This window comes from Ceraceosorus guamensis (assembly GCF_003144195.1).
Source record: "Ceraceosorus guamensis strain MCA 4658 unplaced genomic scaffold IE81scaffold_6, whole genome shotgun sequence".
In the NCBI taxonomy this organism is placed as follows: Eukaryota; Fungi; Basidiomycota; class Exobasidiomycetes; order Ceraceosorales; family Ceraceosoraceae; genus Ceraceosorus; species Ceraceosorus guamensis.
Genome location: NW_020290001.1, coordinates 69058 through 91004, shown reverse-complemented (window position 1 = coordinate 91004; position 21947 = coordinate 69058). Strand labels below are relative to the sequence as shown.

Here is a 21947-nt window from a genome sequence, read left to right as displayed (position 1 = left end):
AATCAGGAAATCAGTCAAAGTTCAAATGGCTGGCCGTTGCATGATGGCTTCTCACATCTGTCCCGGAACTTTTGGTCCGACGATGACGACGAGGCATTTTGGGGGAGAGGATCAGCGTGAGATTGATGGAGCTCTGGTGCGAAATCGATTTGGAATCGTGAATGTGTATATGCGTGAATGTCATCCGGACTGACAGTCCCGAGACGGCGGACAATTGAACGAGACGCGATCGAGCTCGGTCCGCCAAATCATCCGGACGTGACTCAATTGCGAACATCGGATATTTGTTCTTCGCGAGAAGTGATCTGCTCATCTGCCACCACTTACGACCGAGGATGGAAGCAGAAGCCTGGGGCTTCTTTGCCTAAATTGATTGAGATTCGTGATTGTGGTGGCTCGGCATGCGAGTGGACTCGAGTTGATCAGTGCTCGACGGCGTGTGCGTCGATCAGCGTGATGGTCCACCAGCCCAAATGGTCGAGACACTTTCAGTCTTCAACTTGTAAACTTGATCCTGGACATGCCATCAGCTGATGTTGCTGCATGGTCAGCTCACCTGGTTTCGTCGGTCTTTCTTGCCCGCACAAAGGGGCGAGGAGGCGGGCCGCATGGTATGCGCTACGTAATCGGACTTCATTACCCTGACACGCGGCTTAGCAACCTTGTGCGTCTGTACACTGAGAGCCGGTGCATTTGTGAGCGCAGAGCTCGTGCGGGTGGAGTGAAAGGTACTTAACAGGAGTGGGTTGAGGAGCGATGACCTCTTCGGCCGACTCAAGGGACTCAATATCTGCGACAGACACGATAGCATTTCGAAGCACCACCAAGCCTTTCATGACCTTTTTCGCAGACATGTCGGTTGCTAACGCCGCCGTTGCCACCACCAAGGCAGTCTTTTGTACTCAGAAGGGTGGTCCCGAGATCAGAGATTTAGGACAAGCTGCTGCTCAAGCTCCAGACCTGGGAGAAGATGAGGTGCTCATCCGAAATGTAGCCGTCGCGTCGAATCCCAAGGGTGAGCGAGGCGCTGGCGGGCGATGCCACGCGATGCGATGAAGAACAAGTGCGAGACCTTGTGGCTAATAGTCACTTTTGCTTGTGGCGCATCCTTCTTTTGCAGACTGGAAAGTTGCCCGCTGGGGAATGTTTGAAGGTATCGAGGGCAACGACGTGGCAGGCACGATCGAAGCGGTGGGCAGCAAAGTGACCCGCTTCTCAGAGGGCGATCGCGTCGCCGCTTTCACCAGAGTGGCCACGCACGACAAGTACGGAGCTTATCAAGCCAGGAGCGTCGCCCCTGCCTGCACCACTTGGCACATTCACGCAAACACGACGTACGAGCAGGCTGCTGCCCTCAATTTGGCCTTTCTCACAGCTGCTGTGGGCCTGTACGTGACCCTCGGCGTGAGTGTGGTGTCACTGCTCTAACGCACCGGGTGTGCCTCATTCTATTCGCTCCGATCCCCACTTTGACTCATCTACCGCCCTTCACCCCTCACCCTTTGACTTTTCCCCGACAATAGCTTCCTGAGCCGCAGGACAACTCGCAGCCCATTTCAGGCGCAGAGAAGCAAGGGGTGATCGTGTGGGGTGCAGGCTCCACGCTCGGCGACTACGCCGTCCAACTAGCCAAAAAGAGTGGCCTGCGCGTCATCGCCGTAGCGGGCAACAGCGCCTCTTATGTCCAATCGCTCGGGGCTGACGCCGTCGTCGATTACCGTTCAAAGGATGCCGTCGACCAGATCGTCAAGGCTGCCAGATCGCTCGATGGCGTTTCGTGGAAGTGCGTGCTCGATGCGGTCTCCGAAAATGGCTCGGTCGAGAGCTCGGTGGAGGTCATGGACCAATTGGGCGGTGGTAGGGTCATCACCACATTGGCATCCCACATGGAAGAGAAGCGCAAAGATACGGTCGAAAGATACTCGGTCGGGTCGGCTTACGGTGCCAATGGGCACAAGTCGGAGAGGTGGAACCAATTGGTGGCCGAGTGGGTGGAGCGAGGTACTTTCAAGGTTCATCCCATCAAGGTGATGCCAAACGGACTGGCGAGCGTGCCGGAAGGTATCAAGCTGCTCGAAGAGGGCAAGGTCAGCGGACACAAGCTTGTTTGTGAGTTAGTTTCGACTCGAATGTCGATCGCTTCACCAAGTTGACTGATCATAACGGCTTCCATTTTGACGCATCAGATCTTATCAGTCAAACACCTTAGAGTGTGACCCACGATAAATGTGACATTATCTGCGCTCCGTGCGATGCTTTTCCATATCACCGGACATTCTCTGCGCCCCAAGCGATGCTCTTCAATGCTAAACGCATGTCTCTTCTCCATTCTTGCATGGCCACGTACCAGTTGGTCCAGCAGGTTTGCGGGCTCAATGAGAGTAATCGTATGCTATCAAGTGAGCATGAGAGAGCGTTCAGCGCACGTCAAGACTTCACGCTGCAGGCTTGATTCGTCGCGCAACTGACCTGAATAGAATCTGCTAGAATCTGTGTCGTCTTTGCTTGGCTGAGCGCCGCGTTTCTTCTGCCCACCCTCGGCCTGCTCCTTTTCCAGACGCAATTCTCTATCCTGCCTGAGCCAGGCCAGAGCGGTAGCAAGCAGCACGCTTCCTTCTCTCTCTACCTTGGAGTCCAGTGCAGGCAGTGCGTCTGTGGCATCAGAGGAGGAGGGCGGCCATGCGATTGGAAGGGGTGTGGTTGTTGTTCCCAGCTGCATGTGCACCACGTGCGTTGGGAATGTCTGCAGACCATCAAAGATGTGCGTTGCATCTGTCAAGCAAGGCGGACGAGAGGGCTAGTGAGCAACGAATCGAGAGTGCAGACCACTTCCGCTTGAGCAGCTCTCTCACATATGATGGTCGCCCCTCGTTCCCTCGTCTCCGTCATCAAGAAGTCGAGCAAGTCGGCTCGCACCTGAACATCAAGATCCACTGTGACCTCGTCAAGGAGCAGCACTGTCCACTCCTCCATGAGGCCCATGGTCAGCTGGACTCGTCGCCTCTCCCCATCGCTGATTTGATGCATTCTCCAAGCTACATCCACGTCCAAAATGTCCAAAAGACGATCCCGTCGCTCCTTGTGGCGATAGCCTCCTACTGAGTTGAGGAAGTGTGAGACTGTAATGTCGCTGCGAACTACTGGGTTCATGGCCCACTCTGTCCCAAGATAGCAGATGCCACGGGGAGCGTCATGAAAGACATCTCGTCCATAGACACGTACGTGCGCATCCCGACCAGGCAGCCGCTTTCCGGCCAGGAGCCGAAGCAGTGTCGACTTCCCCGCTCCATTCGCACCTGTTGTACAGCAGTAGCAGAGATCGAGAAGTCAAGGAAGAATTAGCGTGCCAATGGTCTGGACTGAACAGATCCTCCTCCTCACGCACCGATCAGTAGACACCTGCTGCCCCGTGTCAGGCTCAGGTTGCAATCAATCAGAGCTGGCTCCTTTTCGGGCGAAAATGAGAAGGTGAGATTCGTCACATCGACTGCTCGGGCGGCCGAATCAGTCTTCGTTACATCCTCGGGCTGATCCCTGGTGGACTTGGCTTCGGAGGTGTCGACGCCCTTGCTCTTGCTCCAGTCCCAATAGCCCGGTCCGTTCTTGACAATGCGCTGGCTAAGCTCCTCGAGCGCCTTAAGAGATGCCTCTCCCCAAGAGCCCGAAAGCTTATCAGCATCTGACTGTTCCACAAACGCAATCAATTCTAGACCTGCAGGACTGATGAACCCCTCTTGCGCAGCGTTTGTGATCAGCGTGCGAGCTCCTTCGTAGAAACCGCATACGTTGAGGAAGATTACTGGCTTGCGATGGATGCCCAACTGGCACCAAGTGACGACCTCAAAGGCTTCCTCGAACGTGCCGTAGCCTCCAGGCACAACGATGAATGCGTCTCCTTTGTCCTGCATGATGGCCTTTCTCTCGTGCATATTGTCCACCAAGATGGTCTCCACCCTATCAGCCGATTTTTGAGCCTCATCCTTCCACATCTCTGGGCCAGATCCTTCTGCGCTACCTGCCACTGCACCCGACTGCGATGCTCTAGGAGCAGGCGCCGATGCTGCGGATGGGTTCGCCGCATCCTCCTTGGCTGCAGCAGTGGGCATGGCCGGTCTGTTAGGTGCAGAGAGCATCGTGCGAGGTAGAATGCCAAGCGTTTGACCACCCTGGCTCAGCACAGCAGCCGACACGCCTCCCATGCTGTCAAGCGAGAAGCCCGACGGCAAGGAGCAATCAGCATTCGTAACGGGCTTGCAACCTGTGACTTCCGCCCTCGTCATTCTCACTCACATTCCTCTCGTCCCTCCACCATACACGAGCCGCAGCTTGTGCTTGGCAAGAGTGGTGCCTACATCTCGCGCAGCATCCAAATATTCGGCTCTTCTTCCTGGACTCGAGCCGCAAAAGACAACGACGGACTCGATCTTCTTGCTCATAGCGGCACCTTGTGCTGATCAAAGAACAGCGAAAATGCTTCACTTGTGGTCGCCGAAGTAGGATTGGTATGCGCACTGGCACCCAGTAGTATTGCGGATGTTGGTGTGTCACAACTCACCTACGCATGGCACAGCGAAGTGGATCATCGCAAAAGCAGCTGCGGACGATCGAGCCCCTCTGGGTCCATGAATCGGAATGACTCGCGGCGCTAAGCTAAGCGCGCATGAAAGCACCACAGAAAGTGGAGCGTGCGCGCGTTCGCTCGTTGCTCATGCGTCGCGCAGAATTCAACTCAGCAGCATCAGCAGATCCTTTCCATCTCATCTCGCGTTCCCCCTTCACCTTCGGAGTTTTGCCGAAAGCGTCTCTCTACATTTGACGTGTCTCTCTTCTGGGTGCCTGCCGACCGACCACGCACGAGCCCTGCGCATCGAGCGCGGCGAGCGCCGAATCACCAATACAATTGGATGGAGCTGGCTGATGCCCGGACGCGCGCTTCAACTTCGGAAAATGCTTACGTCTTCTGCAGAGCTCAATCAGTCATGAAACGTCATGCAAACGGTCACGAATCACCTCAAGAAGCAGATCGAAGCTCTCGTCCTCCGTGTAACATTACGAGGTATGCAGATCTGAAGAGCGGAGATATCAGTCGCAATGACATGGTGACGAAAAGGCGGGGCAAGGGTGCTGAGTGGGAGACGCGAGGACAGAAAGCAACGGTGACGAGATGCGTGTATGATATCAGTACATCGTGCTGGGTTTGAACGTTGAGAGACGAGCGGAGCGAGCAGGTGAGAGATGAGGATGTTTAGCAATAGCTTCGTGTGTATTGACCATGCGAGAGATCTGGAAAGAGCCGTTCTTGACACTGAGCCATCGGCGGACGTCGTCCTGCTTTGAGCTTGTGTCGTCAAACGGAGTAGAAGGAGAGGAAATGCTGGGCGAGATTTCGGTGTTTCGTCGCAATGCACGGGTAGCGTGTATGGTGTGTGCGTGTGGAGAACTGAGAAGTGGAGGCGGTGACCGCATCGATAGTCGTGGTCTCCAGCTCAGTCAATGCGGACAGTCAAGCAGCAAGCTCATGGCCGCTCGAGCCGGTTTAGAGATGGCGACGCGGGATAGAGTCCGATAAGTACGAGAGAAAAGAGTTGCAGATAAGTAGCTAAAGCTGAGGCACCGTTGATGTAATGTGGATGTGCTCAGTGCCATTGTGGACAGCTTCCAGAGCTCGAGTTCCTTCTGACGTCTGATTCTTCAAATGTCCACCTTGCCATCGTTGACATCCAATTCGACCTCTTCCGATAGGTCGTCGACATCATCGGTGAGACCCGGGATGTGGGCGCTCACAGCTGATGACTCGTCACCAGAGCTTTTCATTGAGATCGATGCTTCTTGTCTGCTATTGGTCAGACTAGCAACATGTCTCGCCCATTCTTCAATGAGCTGTCGACCCGTGTTCGGCTCCACCTCTGTGCCGTCCCTTGACACCATGACGGGCTTGCCATCGCGCCAGGGGTTACGGAGCTTGCGGACTTTGGAGAATGGCAGCGGAGTAGACATGAGCCACTGAACGCGAAAGGGTCTGCCCCACGAGTAATTCTCTCGGACATTCGGAAGGCCAGGACCGCTTTCCGGGATCGAAGTGCGGCCAGCATCCGTTGGTCTAGCACGTGGAGTGGCTACACCATGCGCCTCGCGCGGGCCTAGTGAGCCTTCGCCAAGGGCGACCAAGTGACCCTCAAGGGCATTGGCCTGACGCTGCGCTTCGCGCTCCTCAAGACGTAGGTTGTGAATCATAGCCCTGATTGACATTTGAGCTTGCTCGTTGGCACCCGAGACCGAGACAGAATCTGCTGGGCCTAGTGATGTCGATTCGGTTGGGGAGCCGGAAAGCTTGTCGCGCTCTGATTGCACCGTGTCGATGCGTTTGACACCCTCTGAGTCCGCAGGCACGGGCAGTGATCGGATTGGCGACAAAGCGCCAGGCGCAATCGTCTTTGACTTGCCGTTGTCAGCAGTGGAAACTGCGATCGATTGCTGCATGCCCGTAGTCACCTCTTCGTCGCCTCTCTCAGCTTCCAAATCAGGTCGCGAGGGAATAAGCTTGGGTGACAAAGTGGTACCGCGGCCCGCAGAGCTTGGCGGATGGGGGGGAGAAGCGGTGTCTGGAGGCCAGGTCGCAGAGAGTATGCTCTTGGTCTGGTCTTCTAGGCTCAAGGGAGCTCGCACCTTCGGCGGTGAAGGTTCGGCAACGGGTTGATCGATCTCTTCAACGGGTGTCAGCTGAAGCGGAGACGCAGCAATGTTCGGCGTCAGCCCAGGCGATGCGGCTGACAAAGTTTGAGGCGCGGTACCGATCCGTTGCTGGTCTTCGGAAGTCTCTCGCACTTGACCAGGTTGCGGTGTCTGAGAACCTCCATAAGCGGCCCGTGGCAGACCAGACGCAATGACGGACAGCTTCGCGGCGTCGTCGCCCGCATTTGACCGTGGGACGCCTTCAGACGTCGGCGCGTCTCCTTTGCCACGAGGTGGAGTGGCTATCGAGCCTGCCATTCGCGCATAACCGTAAAAGTTACCACTTTGATTGGCGCTGAAAATGAGATACACCGCCTCGCTGTTTCGATATGCTTGATCCAGAACTGCTTCATTGTGCGGCTGAGTTGCCCAGATGCTGGTCGCAAGGCATTGATCCAGGTCCTTGACATACAGGCTCTTGAGGATGAAGAAGCGTTGTCTGAAGACCTGATGTTTGAGGAGCGAAGAATTGGTCGATATGGAGATCGAGCCACTGGAGCTAGTTGCTCCTCCTATTGAAGGTCGTTGAGATGTCATCGACGCAGTTTCCGCCGCGGGAGAGACGTTTGGCACTGCAAGAGCAGACTTTATAGCTTCTGCTTCTGTACTTGGGCCCTGTGACTGTTTCAGTGCATCGTTGCTTCCGATAGCGGCCTGAACAGACGTGGCAGCAGCTGTCTGCGTGTCGACTTTCTTTTCCAATTCAGCAGCCTTTTGCTTTTGCTGTCTTTCGTATTCCTTGACGAGCGCAACATGGATTCCGCGTCCTCTCTGACCCTCCACGCCTGCTTGCGACTCGTCCTCTTTCTTTCGAACGCGGCAGACGAGCCTTACAGACGAAGCGTCTAGAGGTCGCAGCTGCTTATCATGAAAATAGTCGACAGCAGCATCCAAATGCGCGACTGTTGCATAATTTACAAATGCGCAATTGGACCGGGCAATCACGAAGATGGATACGATACCGTGCCCTTCGCAAATGGCCTCGAACGCAGTGTCAGCAGCCGCAAGGGCTGGGACTTGACCTTTGGCCGCGTTTGAAACCTCGGACGTGATTTGCTGCTCATCAGGATCCTGAGCAGCCGCTGCAACGGCTGAGGGGTCGGCAGGCTGCGTAAGCTGTGACAGGAAGCCATGCAACTCCTCAGACGTCGCATTGCTGGGAATGTTCCCCATCCACATCACGAACTGAGACCTAGGTGCATCGGGTGCGGGTGCTCTGGGTCGAAGAGTGGCACCTGGTGGCATGTTCGATCTTTTCTTTCCCTCTGCGCGACCTCTCGAATACGCCGTTTCGTGAGCGATGGGCGCAACGCCAGCCTGGGAGCGCGATCTTGGGGGCTGCATAGGCCGGGCTGCACTCGCAGATTGGCCCACCCTCGCAAATTGATGTGTTGACCCTGGCTGAAGTGGCGCTGCAGTTGCGTAGTTCAAGGCATGCTGCTGCGCCGGCGGATAGTACGCATTGCCGCTTACAGGATAGTGACCTGCATACCCGTACCCGCCCACAAAAGCTGGTGGTTGAGGTACACTTGGCGTCCACGTATGGGGCGCCCGATGCTGTGCAGGCCGACTGGCGCCCTGTCCGAGGGTATCGGCACGAGGCTGAGATCCCGATGGAGATCCAGACACTAGCGGAGCGCCCTCGTAAGTGCTGACGTGTCTAGCCGGCAGGGGCGGTCTGCGGGTTGCTGCGTGATTAGGCTGTTGTGTCTGAGGCTCATAGCTGTACCAGACGCCATTGTTCGCGCCTGCAAAATTCCCCTCATGATAGGCCACTCCGTACACAGGGCCTCTTGATGTCCAGGGCGGCCTGTGACCTTCATTCGCAAGCGGATGTTGTGCATGCTACGCTCAAAGAAGGCCGTACGACTGCTCAGATTCACACTCTTCTTCGAAATCAGATCAATATGGCTCACCTGGCTGTATGCGTAGGCCTCCAGGCCCGGCTGAACTCCCGGTGCTGGGTATTGGAAGTCTCCCATAGGGGCAGGAGACACTGACTGTGCTGGTCCTCCCGATGAGCTCCTTTGACTGCTCTCTGGACCTGGAGACGTGGCGAGCGAGGGCCCCGGCGGTGAATGATGAGTGACGAGTGATGGCGTTCCAGCTGAAGGGTCAGAGTGCCCAGGCGATGATGTGGAGTAGGGGGACGACGCCACGCCGGCAGGATAGTAAAAGGCAGAGTCGTAAGATTGCTGTCGGGAAGGGAACGGACTTTGGAGCTGCGTAGCAGAGAGCGCTGAATGGTAGCTCTGCTGATACGGATGAGCTGTTTGAGTCCCCTCTTGCGGTCCACTGCCCACAGACTGGTACATGTCAGGGCCGTAGGGATTCGACGCAGGGTATGTTGGCACCATCCCGGGAGCATCCTGCCGATACGCATACATTTGGGGTTGCGTGCCGTATTGGGACCAAGTGTCGCTGTTCCATCCAGGATGACTGTGATACTGGCTGGTCATCGAGGCTTGCTGCCCTTCAGTCCATGCCTGAGGTCGAGCGGCTAGTCGAGGTGGGGGCGGAGGTGGCACACCTTGACTTCGCTGCTCACCTCGGCGTGCCTCGTTGCCTCGACTAGCCATGTCGCAGCTTCTGACTCCCCTACTCAACTGGATGCGTGTGTCATAGAAGGTGGATGTTTAGGTTGCCGATCCAGAAGAAAAAAAAAGGGTGTGAAGGGGGGTCGGAATGTCGAGGTAAGCAAAAGTGTCAAGATTGAGGAAGGCGGCAAAGGCCGGGGTGACACTTCAGATCAGCTCCGCAGTGGGAAATGGCGTGGCGTGATGGCACCGCAAGAAGCTTCTTGGTGCTTCTGCGGGGGTCGAGGATGGCGAAAGGGTCATGCCGAAAGCTAGCTTTTCAACGCGACAAATGAAACGAATGACGCGAAATGGATACGGTAGGTGCTTGAATGGAAGCGAATGTGACCTGTCGTGGCCGAAGCAGGTGCGTGTCAAATGGAAAGAGAGCTGAGAGAGAAGGGGGGAAACGAATGGCTTGGCCAAGGCCAGACTATCCAGGCAGAGCGTGTCGAGGTCGAGAAGAAAGAACCCTTTGGCGTACAGCAAGCACGTCAGTCAACAAATACATGATTCCAGCGGCGCAGATGCAGTCAGTCGTTAGTGATTCTGCAGATGAAAGCGCCTGGCGCCTGCATGGCGACATGAGCCTGGCAGACTCGCATCAGCCTCATTGGCACATTGCTGCTGATGCCGAGCAAACCCACACACAAGTCTCGGCTAGCGCGCTGCGGAGCGACAAACCGCGCAGATAATTAAAAAGCTCATCCATGCAGTCACGCGTACCAATGTGAATCGATATATACGCGCTGAACCCGCGCTGCCCGCTGCGATCGATCAATCGTCCATCCTCAAGTGCCACGCGCGCTTCCAAGACTCGTTCGCATGTATCATACGTTAACCGCGTATGTTTCTCAAAGACTGGACGCGCCGCCGGCGCGTGGATCACGTCACCGATTCGTCTTGCCGCAGCAAAAAGGCTTTTTCGTATTTTTGATTTTTGATTTGAATCCCCGATTTTGGATCAGGGTCCTCTAATGAGGTCTGTGCATGTGACACATCTCCGTCGTCTTTGCAACGTTCTTCTTCAGCTCAGACCACGCCATAAAGCAATGATGGCAGCACGGGAGAGCGGCCTTCGTCTGGTCGTGGAGCTCAGCCATAAATAGAGGTCACTGGTTAAGAGCGAACGTCGGATGATATATATCTCATTCACGGGCTTGCGTGCCAAAGAACACATCTCATAGCAATCTTGGATGATGGACAGTAAGTAGTTCAGTAAAGGAGAAAGCGCAAGAAAGCGAAAGGCGTTGATGAGGAAGCCAACAACATTTTGGCAACAGTGTTGCTAAGCTGATCGATTGGAAAGCCGGCTTACGCCCGCGCGCGGGCTGCACTCTTTTGCGGCACTTTGGGACTAGCCAATTCATCCCGGGCATTGTCGCCCTGGACGATCTCCCCATTGATGCCGTTGGGCGACGAGGGACTACCAGGGGCTGTGTGTAGGGTTGTGGAGATCGCAGGGCTTGTAGGGCTGCCCGAAGCGTTTCCATGTGCTGCAGGATCGGTGTTCTTCGCAGCTTCCGCTGCTTCCTTCCAGGGATTCGACGGCGCACGTTGACCTGCCTGAGGGGACTTCGTCGAATTGCCATTCGATCCTTCAGTGGATCCGCTAATCGACTGGCGCAAATTCGTGAGACTTGGCGAGTGCTTGTAAGCAGAAGGCGCGGCAGCGGCCTGAGCTCGACGCTCCCTGCGCTCTGCACGAGCCGCGCGCTTTTCACGCTTGCGAGCAGCCAGATCCATGGCAGAGTAGTCGGCATCGCTGACGTTGGTATCGTCGTCTGTGATCATGCCGCCGCCGCCGCCTACACCAATGGAGGAAGCGGCACGGCCACCATGGGTGGCGTCGCTCTCATTTCCATCACGCGCTCCATGACCGCTGGAAGAGGGCAGGCCATATTCGTAGCGCATGCTAGAAATGGAAGCATTCGACGTCCTGCGGTCGCGGCGCCTCTCGCCACGGTCGCGCTCGCGTTCGTAAGTGCCAGAGCGACGACCTTCGAGATGTGTGAGAGTGGACTCCAGCTGCTGCTGAATGCGCGAAATTTGATCAGTCACCACGCTGGTCCGCGTTTGGATCTCGCGGTTCATTTGGTCGTCTGGGAAGTGATGAGTCTGCGACGAGGCGGGTGAGTGACGTCTTAAGCGCTCGCCTCCGTCTTGCGACAGACTTCTCCGTCTGTTGGTGTCGTGGCCGTTCCGCGACCTGGACGGTCGACCTTCCGAGATGCGTGCTTCTGCCGCTGTGCGATGGCGCATGATACTTTCGGCCTGCTGGGATGCCGTCTGACTGACTTGAGAGCCCGTAGGACTGTCGGGGCGCAGAAGTTTGTTGGGGCCCTGACCATAATTGTCAAAGCGAGTGAAGTCAAAGTCGCCTTCTTCACCACCTGCTCCCTGGATGACGGCTCGAATCTCGTTCATCATCGCCTCTCTTTCAGACTCCAGAGAGTCCATGGCGCCTTGCATCTTGAGCAGCTCCACTTGAGCAGCCTCGCGAGCGTCTTCCGTTTCTTTCAACTTGAGCTTGATCTGCACCTGCTCGAGATCTCTCTGGGCCAGCGTTGAGCTGAGTCGTCGACTCTCACGACGTTCCTTATCCACCTTGCTCCGCAGATCGTTTGCTTCACGGGTGAGGCGATCTACGAGCTGCTGGATCTTGGAGAATTGCTGTTTCCACATGTCGGATTCGCTCATGAGGAAGGCCAGACGCTTGTTCAACCTGCCGATCTTGTTTTCTAGACCGTCACGCGCATCAACAAAGGTGCTTGCCCTGCGCCGGAGAGCGAGGATGGCAGCCAACTCGGCCTCTGATGTAGCTCCCGCCTTGGCGGCCCTATTCTTGAGGACCTTTTGCAGAAACGTGCTCTTTGACAAATCTTGCAGCGCCAGGTCGAAGGCAGTGATGACAGCGCCTTGTCGGAACCACGAAGGTTGCTCGAGCTGCTCGTAGGCAGAATTGCGCTCGCGCAAAGTGATTTTGCTGAGCGGTCTAAATCGCCCGCCTGGGTAGGCTTCGATGTATTGTCTTGGTGGCGAGTAGTCGCCAAGATTGATGTTGATGCCTGTAGCGAGCTTACGGCGGCGCTTCTCCCGCACCTTGCCTTGGCTAGGCGCATCTTTCGGAGGTCGGCTACATTTCACATAGTTCATGTCGAGATCGACGACACAGACTTCTGAAGCAGGTGTGAATAGACTGCGTAGCTCGCTGTTGATGGCGATGATCCAAGAACCGGGATCCTCTAGGTAGATGCGGACGTCTCGAGCGTGACAATTCTGATGTGCAACGCCGCGCCAGCCCCGCAACTCAACGAGGTGCTTGATAGCCTCCACGCTCAAGCCGAGAAGTGCGGGATGCCGAGAGTGGAAGAGGATGCGACCATTTGGGGAAAGCGCGATTTCGCAGATCGAGAGGATGTTGTCTAGGCTCAAAGTTTTGAAGACGGGCCAGAAAGTGAAGTCGATGCCGATCAAGCCAGTGCCCCACTCGAGTGCTCCCGGGAACGTGCAGATGAACGTCAACTCCTTGGTAGGACTGTCGATACGTATTTGCTCGCCGAGGCGGGGCGCCGGGTGGCGCAGGATGGTCGCCATTTGCTGATTGTGCATCTCGATGTTTCGACTGTACTTGTGCCAAGCCATCTTGTTCCAATCACCGAGCAGATCGTAGATGGGGTATCGAGAAACGATGCAGATCGCGTAAGGCATGAAGAAGGTGTTGTGCGCAGGAAGGAAGGAGTACCCGTCTCCTTGACCTTCCTCATCCGCGGCGCCTTCCTCGCCAAGAGGGCCATCGCCCTCCTGACCGGTCCAGCCGTTGCCACGCTTGGTGTTCTTGGAGGCACCATTGCGCTGTCGTGCTGCACGAGTCAGCTCGCGCTTGATCGTTCGTGTGCGTCGCTCGTCAGCGGCACTCCACACAGTCAGAACGACACCGTAGAAGGTCGCGGGGGCGGGGCTGTCACCAAAGCCACCGGCAGCATTTGAAGCGCCCGAACCTCGCTCGAGACCATAACCTTCACCAACTGCGCTTGCTGCGCTAGCCTTTCCAACAGAAACGCCTACCGACCCTGCTGCTTTGCGCCCATCTGCGCCGCTTCCTTGCACTTCCAGGACTTCTCCAGAGGACGTGATCGTCGGCACTGAGAACGAAAAGCTGTGCGAGGTCGCAGATGGAGGGAAGTTGGCCTGACCAGAGATAACTTCGATTTCTCGAGTGAAGGATAGCTGTTAGGCAAAGCTGCGATGTGAGCTGGCGTCGTGCTCCCAGCGTCGCCTGGCGCTCGCAAGAACGCATACTACTGCTGTACGCACCTTCAGAGCTTTGCTCAACACCCGCGCGGTCTCTGCGCGCTCTACACCTCCGCGCCCGTCGGCCATCTCGATGAACTTGGGATTTTGCGGCTTGCGACCATCAGCATTGCGGCCTTCAAATTTGTTGGAACTGTCCTTGTCTTTCTTGTCGGCTCGATCCGTGCTCATGGAAGCACGAGCGAGCACTTCGGAAGGTGCTGGACAGATAGAGCAGCCTAGGACTTCAGGACGCCAGAAGCGACCAACGGCTCCGTCTATGTGCTGGACGCCCGCGACGCAATCCTCTTCTGCAAGGGTCCACACGGACGGGTCTTTTGGCAGCTGCATTAAATGTGTGCAAAAGGCGCAAAAAGTCAGTCATACTCGCCCCGAGATACGAACGGCTTAGTAACGCACCCCAAATACGGCATACAGCTGAGCGATTGTGTTGCCATCACCTTTGCTGGTCGAAAACTGGTAATCATCGTCCGTGGACCTGCCTTCGTTTACAGGACGAAGTCCAGTTGACATCTGGCCAAGGCTCGCTTGGCTCGAGTTGCCACCCTTTTTGCTCGATGGCACGCCTCGCCTGAGTGATTTGCTGAGCGAAGTCATGGAATTGCCGGCGGAACCGACGCCGTAGAAACGCTCGCTAGCCATGGGTGGTACTTCATCCTCGTCCACATGTCCATTGGTTGGCGTCCTGGCGCTATCGCGATTCCGATCCATGCTGCCGTTTTCGCGTCTTCGATTTTCTGATCTGCGTGGCGCGTCATATTCGTTCCTGTCGTTTTCTTGGGTCGGAGTCGCGTTCTCACTTCGTCCCGAACGGTAAGAAGACGTGCTTTGGCCACGGGGGCGAGCATTAGGCGTGGAAGGCATTGGCTTCTCGTAGTGTGTCATGCGGGGCACAGGGGGCGCATCTGAGTAGGCAGTTGTGCGACTGCTTGGCCTTGAACTTGTCCCTTCGCTTTGCGAGCCCTGATGAAGGTGGCAATGATCGCAGGGGCGTCAGCACATGCGGATGAGAATGTGTGTGCAAGCATGATCAGATGTGGTACGCATCGGCTGCCCGCACCACGGAATGGGAAGCAATGTTCGTAGTTCTCGGGCTGCGGTGTAGCCGCGGGACGCCAAGCACAAACGAGAGGGGCCGAATGCGAATGAGGGAAGCGGATCGATCCTCGCATCGGTGTGAATAGGGAGTGAAGCAGCCACGGCGGCGGCATCTCCGCTTGCCTGAAGCCCGCTCCACGCCCATTTTAGGATCACAAGTGCCAAAGCCCATCTAAGTCGAGGAGACCTGAGCACAGTACCGCTACTCACCTTTCGTCTACTAGCAGCACTCTTGACGCTCCTCAAACTCTCGCTCGACTTGCGCGAAGCTGCACGAAGAAGCGATGCAAACCCTTGCCCAGCCGATTCCAGCTGCTCGCCAAGATTGGCATCTCCGCGTCTCTTGCTGTTGCGGCCCCAGGTGCTGCTCGCGCTCTCAGAGACCGACATCTCCGTTGCGCAGGGCACGACGTAGTGCTCGAGGGTGTCGTGCAATTTATATCGATTGGTAGTGACCGCTCAGAGAAGCGCCCGCGAGGAATCCTTTGAGATCTTAGAGACAGCGAACCGGAAGGCGCGGCGGAGCCGTATCCGCAGGGTGTGAGGATAGAGACGTTGGAACAGTGACAAATCGAGAAATTAGTGTGGGATGAAGTGTGACGGAGATGGATGGCGGCCGGACGACGTTTGGATGGCCCAACTTGAGGAACGGTCGGAGTGAAGAGTGGGAATGCAGGCAGGCAGGAGGGAGATGGATGGACAGAAAGCTGGACTGTTGGGCGGCAGAAATCTGGTGGGACTCTGCCAACTATCTATCAATGACAACGTGAATCAATATTGATCGCTCGCTCGCTGCTTGCTGCCTTGCTGTCATAAGACTCTGGCCAGACATGGGAAACCTGGGCCTCGTGTGCTGATGCGGCGCTGCGCTGCCGTCCTGCTACTCGTGACTGTAGCTGCATCCGCCTCCGGAGTGCGAAGGCCAGAAAGGCAGATCAAGAGGGGCCTGTCATCTGCACCTGTCGCGAGTCAATGCGTACAGTACCGGCACTCATTTGCGCCTGGAGCGCAGCAAAGCGGTCACGTAAGTATTCTATTCTCACACCATGCTTGCTGCTGCACAGCTGCATCCCCACTGCACCGATCCCGGCCCTGTCGAAGCTGCCTGCCTGCCTGCCTGCCTGCCTGCCTGCCTACTTGCCCCGCTCTCCTGTCCGCTAGCTCCAGCAGCTCGGATCCACGCGCACGATTAACTGGGCACGCACGCGCTCCGACCTTCCCTTGACTGCTGGGCAGCGGAGTTTGAGGAGCGAACCAAGAGCCATGCAGCCAGCAAAGGAAGCACCCAATGCGAATCACCAAATGTGAATGTGAATGGGTCCGAGCATCGAAAGCCTCCTCCGCTTGCCCACCTGCGACTCTTCCGACTACTCGAGCACAAGCACCGTTTGCACCCTGAGCGGTCCTCTTTTGTCATTCCCGCTTGAAACCGCTCCTTGCTCTCAATAAAACGCTCGCGGCACACCAAGCCATTCATTCACGATTCACGTTCGTCACGAGGGAGCAGCAGCAACAAGTGAAAAGCGACTTCTGGCCCTCGTGGCATTTTATAGCCTTGAGTGGCATGCAGCAGCAGTGATTGAGCTAACGCACTCACACGCATGCTGATCACAACTTCCGCGCGGAGGGCAGATGTGATTTGTACGGCTCTAGTGCCCGATGGGAGCACATCTGCAGGCGCGCATGTGCACTCCGCAATTTTCGCCATCCAAGGTTTGCCCCCCACCGCTGCTCGATCACGCTCTTAATTCGGATCCAAACTCGAGTGAGCGCTTGCGGTGCAGCAAGTTTCGAAGTTGACTTTGCAAAGGTGACCCTGCGCGCGGTGCGAGTCGTGGTATTTACACGCCAAATCACATGTGAATGTTGCCATGATTCATGCAGAACTCGTGCGGGGCGTGACTTGCCCTTTACATTTGCGTCGTCGTGCCTGGTAGTACATACTCAAAACTGCCAAACTTTCTCTTCTGGCTGACAAGGATCGTGAACGTCACCAAAGCGTCGCTCCCCCGCTTCATCAGGCACACACAGCTGAAAGCGCGACAAGAAGCATTGCCAGGAATCCGCAACCGTGACCTTGCTCCAGGCCATCCTAGGTATCGGATGCAGCGTGTTTAAATGCCTCTCTTCTTCTTCTGTGCAGGAAGCGCACTGCATCAAAAACACTAGAGTAAAGCATGCGTTCTGCAAAAGGTGTAAGAGACACTTGAAATGCGGGTCTTGATAGGAGCCAATAATGAAGATGGCGAAACGATGTGAGGGCCAAAGGTGACAATAAAGGAGGGTGGGTCATGCGGTCGTGTGTATCCAGAGGGACAGGCGCGGAGGTAAGAGGGGCATGCAAGTGGTAGTAGTACAGTGGGATGAAGAGCAGAGTGCTTTCCAACGACAATGCCAGTCCGATAAATACTTCACGCTGAAGGCCGTCTTGTGATGAAAGGCGTGCGGGGCGTTGCAAGTAATCAGAAGTTGGAGCCACTGAGCATAGACTCGGACTGGTTCACAAAGGCAAACAAAGAAGGCTTTCAGTGGATTATGAAAGAAATTCCGCTCTCCGCGCCACTCACCTCTTCGGCCACATTGTCTAGAGGCATTCCCGGTTGATACCGTGCTCGCAGGGCCATGACATGATCCTCTGCTTCTGCATTTTCAAGTTCTTCAGCGTTCTCATGCTCATTGTAGAGACGCAGAGGGCGCTCGTTGTCGTCACGAACATATCGGGATGCGGACTCATCAGGGTAGATGGAGTCTGTATCGGTTGCGCCAGCGCTATCCTCAGAACGACGCCCAGCGGCCGACTCGGTCTCGTCAGCGTCATCATTGACAAGCGCGGCTGCAGCTACTGACGGCGACTGAGGCGCATTCGTGAAAGCAGCGAAGCCATTTGCTCCGGTTGGCTTCTTGCTTGGCGAGGGATCAGGACTGGAGATGGCAGAGCCTGGGAAGGGAAGCTTGGCCGGGGAGCGTTGGGTGCCTTCCGAGTTGGTTGGAGAAGCAATACCTGCCTTGCCAGGCCCTCCAAACTTTGAAGCAATAGCAGACACGCGACCTGCCGTCGGATTCTTGCTGAACGGATCCACACGAGGCCGCGCGTTAGGTGTTGTCGCTGGCGATACGGATTTCTGGGGGCTCTGAGGCGCGTTGGCTTTTCGAACGTCCACACTTTGCAGTCCTGCTCGCAGCTCGCGTGCGCGCTCCTTTGCCGCATCAATGCGAGCTTGACGAACTCGTTCCTTCTCAGCGGGACTCGCATCAGGTCCGGGCATCGCGGGAATGACGGATCGAGTGCTCTCACGAGTGTCATCTGCACCATCGACTTCCATCCGATCCAAAGGAGGCGAGCGGCGTGCTAGATGCGGCTCGCCATGGGCTGCCGACGTGCTGGAGGACTTCGCAGTGGGAGAAGCAGACGGCGTCGCTTTGACACCGGCAGATCGTGGTGATGTCAACTGCGAAGAGCGTTCAGGGCTACGAGTCGTAGCCTGCACCTCCGTCAATAGACCGTCGCGCGCATTGGGCTGCAGGTAGGGAAGTGAAAAGTCGGCATCGCTATCCTGAGCAGGAACGCCATTGCGAGCAGGCTCCCGGGACCAGCCCGCAGCGGCGATCGCAGCGGCAGCAGATGCTGGTCCAGGGCTGACAACAGTAGGCGCGACCTGGACATGTGCCGGTGCACTGGCAGGCAACTGAGTACTGTTGTGCGCAGGAGACCTGCTGGAGCCTCCTGGCAGACTTGCATCGCGGACAGGAAGGGTCACGGGACGCGAGGAGTTTGCCGGAAGGGGTGTGACGCCAAGACCTAGTGAAGGTGTCGAGCCGTCTGCTGCCTTGGGCTTGCTGCTGGGCGGAGGCGCATCTTGACCAGTCATCCGTGACTCGTTGGCCTTGACCATTACATCCAACCAAGAATCGTCTTTGCTTTCGCGGCGCGGATCACGCCGGAGAGCATTTCTCACACGCCCCCCACTCGGTGGCCCATCGCTAAAATTCAAGGCAGCCATATCCGGGTCATGCACACTGCGCGTCTCAAAGTCCGCCGATGACCACGAGGATTTTCGGACGAGGCCGTTTGACACATCCGATGCCCTCGCCTGGTTTTCAACTGGTCGCATAGCGGCAGGCAAGGTTGCACCGTGCTTTGGCGGAACGGCAGGTGCCACGCCTTCTTCATCTCCGTAGGAATTCTCATGGCCTGACCTGCCTCGCCTAGTACGCGAACGCAGGTGGTTGAGAAGACGACCTGCGGCGGGCTCCTCATTGCTTGGCGTGACCGCCCCTGAGGGCAAAGGCGAAGACCGATCGTAGCTAGCATTCGGCACTACGCCAGCATCCGCGCGACGTTGGTCGCGTGTTCTGACCGTCGTGTAGGTGGTTGATCGTTCTATATCGAATGCTCTGGATGTTGCGGCAGGATCAGGCAGTCGAAGTTGTTTCGTCATGCCCCCGACACCCGGGCGGAATGGATCATTCGGATTGTACGGCAAAGACTCTTCCGATCTGTCTTTCCACATGCGCTTGAAGACGTTGAACTTCCGAACGTAAGCTTTGCTCCGTCGCTTGAGACGACCAGCAGCGTCCAGGTCGCTGCGGTATTGAGATGGCACAATTTCCTGCACGACAAACCAAGCAGCATCCGTGCGGTCGTCGGCTTGGATCGCCTCGCCAAACTCGTTGTGATCGCGAACGCTGACACTTGTCGGCAGGGAGGCCGACGCTGACGACGCACCCTTGCCTACTGTCCATGGCGCTGGACGGCTCTTGTACTGTACCACCACGAAATTGGCGTTCCGGTGTGTCAGCTCGTCCCTGTTGCTCCAGCCACTACCCAAGCAGTAGTCGGCCCAGCATTCAGCAAAGAGATCGTCCATCCGAGAAATCGGATACTCTTGCCACTGTCCAGAGTGCTCCGACCCATCGCGCGAAGGGCTCGCCACACAGACTGGTGTCGTGTCGTAAGGAAAGGGCGGCAGCTTTTTGACCTGGTTTCGCAATTGCTCCATCAGTTCAGCGCGCTGCGAGGGCCACTTTCGCATGTCCTCTTTCAGCCCGTCGTCAAAGCTAAGGACTTCGCGGAGGCCATCGTCCGTAGCGACAAAGCCTTGCTCTTCGAACTTGTCCCAGGCCATCGATTGCCGCTTGTGTCGGGCTTTGCGCTCGCTCTCGCGAAGATCAAAGGCCAGCTTCGATTGATCAGGTGCAGCAAAGCCATCGAGCATGAAGTCACCCCAGTCTTTTGCAGACACGGATTCGTAAGCCTCAAATTCCAAGTCTCCTGCTCGCAAAATTTGAGACGCGCTCCTACCAATCGTGTTGACCTCCCCTTTTCGCCCTTGACCCGTGCCTCCTCGAAGGTTGACGAGTTTGCGGAAGCGATCCGAGAGTTGCGGATGCTGGCCATGGTAGTCGCTGTCGCTACAGCACGCAGCCCATTCCTCCGAGTCGTTTGTCAGGTCAATCTCACCGGCGGTCTGGACGAGGTCAGCACTGTAGAGCCGTACCTGACGCTCCACCTGCGTAATAGGTACGCCTTGTACGTGTCTAGCCGGGTGATTAAGCTCAGTAGAGAGCATCTTGGGGTATCCTTTGATGTGGTCTGCTAGCCTCACGGGCAATGCCTCCATCGTGCTGATGTCCCGGATGTATGCGTGCAGAAGATGCTCCGTGGCGTTGCCCGCCCGCACATATGAATCGTATGTGCGCTCAAACGTATCGTCCTCAGGCAAGCCGAAGATTAGCGCACCAAAGATGCGCGAGATCTTGGACGGTGTCATGCCGTTCTTGTGGCTGTATGAGGAGGTTGAAGAGAGCAAAGAAAATAGCGTGGTGAGAAGCAGAGAGGCTGATGAATCGGTCAGAAGGTCGATGAAAGCGGAAAAGGCAGTCGGAGGATAGTTGCGATCTAAATGGGGTCCGTGTGCATGGGTCATCAGAAGGTTGCAAGTGATCTGACATGTGCGGTACTCACTCCTCTCTTCCTCGCGCCAAGCCATGTAGTGCTCTAGCTCGAGGAAGCCGCGCTGCTGCACGACGATTGTTTCCTCCTCCAGCTCGCCTTTCCTCCCAGGCCCTCCCTTCGCAGGAGTGGGTACAGGCACAGCGAAGATGCGACCCATTCGTGCCATCGCCCATTTGATGACAGTAGCGAGGTCGTGGGGGTTAGCAAACCGTATTTCGTCCAAGAATCCCGAGGGCAGCGATTCTGGCTGCGCAGTGCCGTCCGGGCGACCAGTGATGGTGGTCTGCGACGCATTACGATCTGAGTCATTCAGACCCGCCAGATAGCTTTTGATCAGAGAACCCGTATTGCTCGGCGACACGTCTAGCGCCATGGATGAGAAGATGAGGGGCGAATCGATACCTGCAAGAAGCGAGACCAAAGTGAAAGCGCTTCTGTTGAGAATATGATCCACGCTACGTCAATGCTCATAGTCAGGCCAATCGCTCACCTCTGCGACGAATCTGGTCGCCACATGCAGTTATCAGGTCTGCAACTTGGGCAGCATCGAGCTGAGTGTCCCAACCTTCGTGAGCATATCCATATGTGTAGGGCTCTACCTGCTCCTGCACAGCATACACGGATCCCGGACCCTTCGTTGGACTAGCGACTCCAAGAGTGACTGGAGTGGTGGCTGTCAAAGGCACTAAAGGCAGCGTGCCAGAGCGATTGGGCTTGCGAGCAGGTGCCTGAAGGCTAGAAGACCCGAAGCGATCCTCTGACCGCTTCCCAAATGAGGCAGTCATATAGGGGCTTTTGGAGACCTGAGACCGTGCAGCTCCGAATTCGGTCATCGAAGGACCGGAGGCGGGAGTACGGTAGTCTGGTTGATACGTTGCGGGAAGGTCATCATGACCAGGCACATCAGGCAGTGGGCGGGCGTCTTGATCGCTTGGTGAAGCAGCTCGAGCAAGCAAGTCGCTGGAAGAGATCCCGTTGCCGAAACGAAGTGCGCCTAGCTCGCTGCCAGCAGGCCGCTGTCGGCGTGAGAATAGCGTTGGCATGTTTGACAGCAAGAGTGTAGGCTCAGCAATTGGAGACTTGAGAATTTGGGGCAATGTGAAGGAAGGCCAAAAGGCTCGGATCGAATCCTTGAGCGTCGTCCTTGAATGGTGACCACGAAGCCAAAGATCGCGCTGTCCTGCGCCGCTCGCCGCAGACGTTGCAGCTTGGGTTTCGAGCGCCAATAGCACGACCGCTGCGATGCTGCAGTCTCCGATTCCACGCTGGTG

The 21947-nt window shown here is 56.5% G+C and overlaps 5 protein-coding genes across 5 annotated transcripts; 1 reads left to right on the top strand and 4 right to left on the bottom strand.

Moving 5' to 3' along the window:
* Window positions 1–852: 852 nt before the first annotated feature.
* IE81DRAFT_285894 (GroES-like protein) lies at window positions 853–2153 on the top strand (the record flags this gene model as incomplete). The annotated part of the gene is made up of 3 exons (XM_025511651.1): window positions 853–1015; window positions 1121–1404; window positions 1524–2153. The coding sequence occupies 3 exons, from the start codon at window positions 853–855 to the stop codon at window positions 2151–2153; spliced, it is 1077 nt and encodes a 358-aa protein (XP_025372336.1).
* Window positions 2154–2395: 242 nt separating this feature from the next.
* Window positions 2396–4436, bottom strand: IE81DRAFT_285853 (hypothetical protein; the record flags this gene model as incomplete). The annotated part of the gene is made up of 4 exons (XM_025511650.1): window positions 2396–2772; window positions 2853–3296; window positions 3386–4200; window positions 4291–4436. The coding sequence occupies 4 exons, from the start codon at window positions 4434–4436 to the stop codon at window positions 2396–2398; spliced, it is 1782 nt and encodes a 593-aa protein (XP_025372335.1).
* Window positions 4437–5630: 1194 nt separating this feature from the next.
* IE81DRAFT_206845 (hypothetical protein) lies at window positions 5631–9475 on the bottom strand. Its single transcript, XM_025510942.1, has 2 exons — window positions 8649–9475; window positions 5631–8577 (listed from the first exon to the last, which is right to left on the bottom strand). The coding sequence occupies exons 1-2, from the start codon at window positions 9309–9311 to the stop codon at window positions 5692–5694; spliced, it is 3549 nt and encodes a 1182-aa protein (XP_025372334.1). The 5' UTR covers window positions 9312–9475; the 3' UTR covers window positions 5631–5691.
* A 966-nt stretch (window positions 9476–10441) lies between these two features.
* On the bottom strand, window positions 10442–15569 carry IE81DRAFT_320343 (hypothetical protein). The gene is made up of 4 exons (XM_025512996.1): window positions 14931–15569; window positions 14022–14585; window positions 13626–13946; window positions 10442–13538 (listed from the first exon to the last, which is right to left on the bottom strand). Exons 1-4 carry the CDS (start codon window positions 15108–15110, stop codon window positions 10623–10625), a joined length of 3981 nt encoding a protein of 1326 aa, XP_025372333.1. The 5' UTR covers window positions 15111–15569; the 3' UTR covers window positions 10442–10622.
* A 1494-nt stretch (window positions 15570–17063) lies between these two features.
* Window positions 17064–21947, bottom strand: IE81DRAFT_206814 (hypothetical protein). The gene is made up of 4 exons (XM_025510941.1): window positions 21167–21947; window positions 20686–21078; window positions 17288–20619; window positions 17064–17215 (listed from the first exon to the last, which is right to left on the bottom strand). The coding sequence occupies exons 1-4, from the start codon at window positions 21717–21719 to the stop codon at window positions 17183–17185; spliced, it is 4311 nt and encodes a 1436-aa protein (XP_025372332.1). The 5' UTR covers window positions 21720–21947; the 3' UTR covers window positions 17064–17182.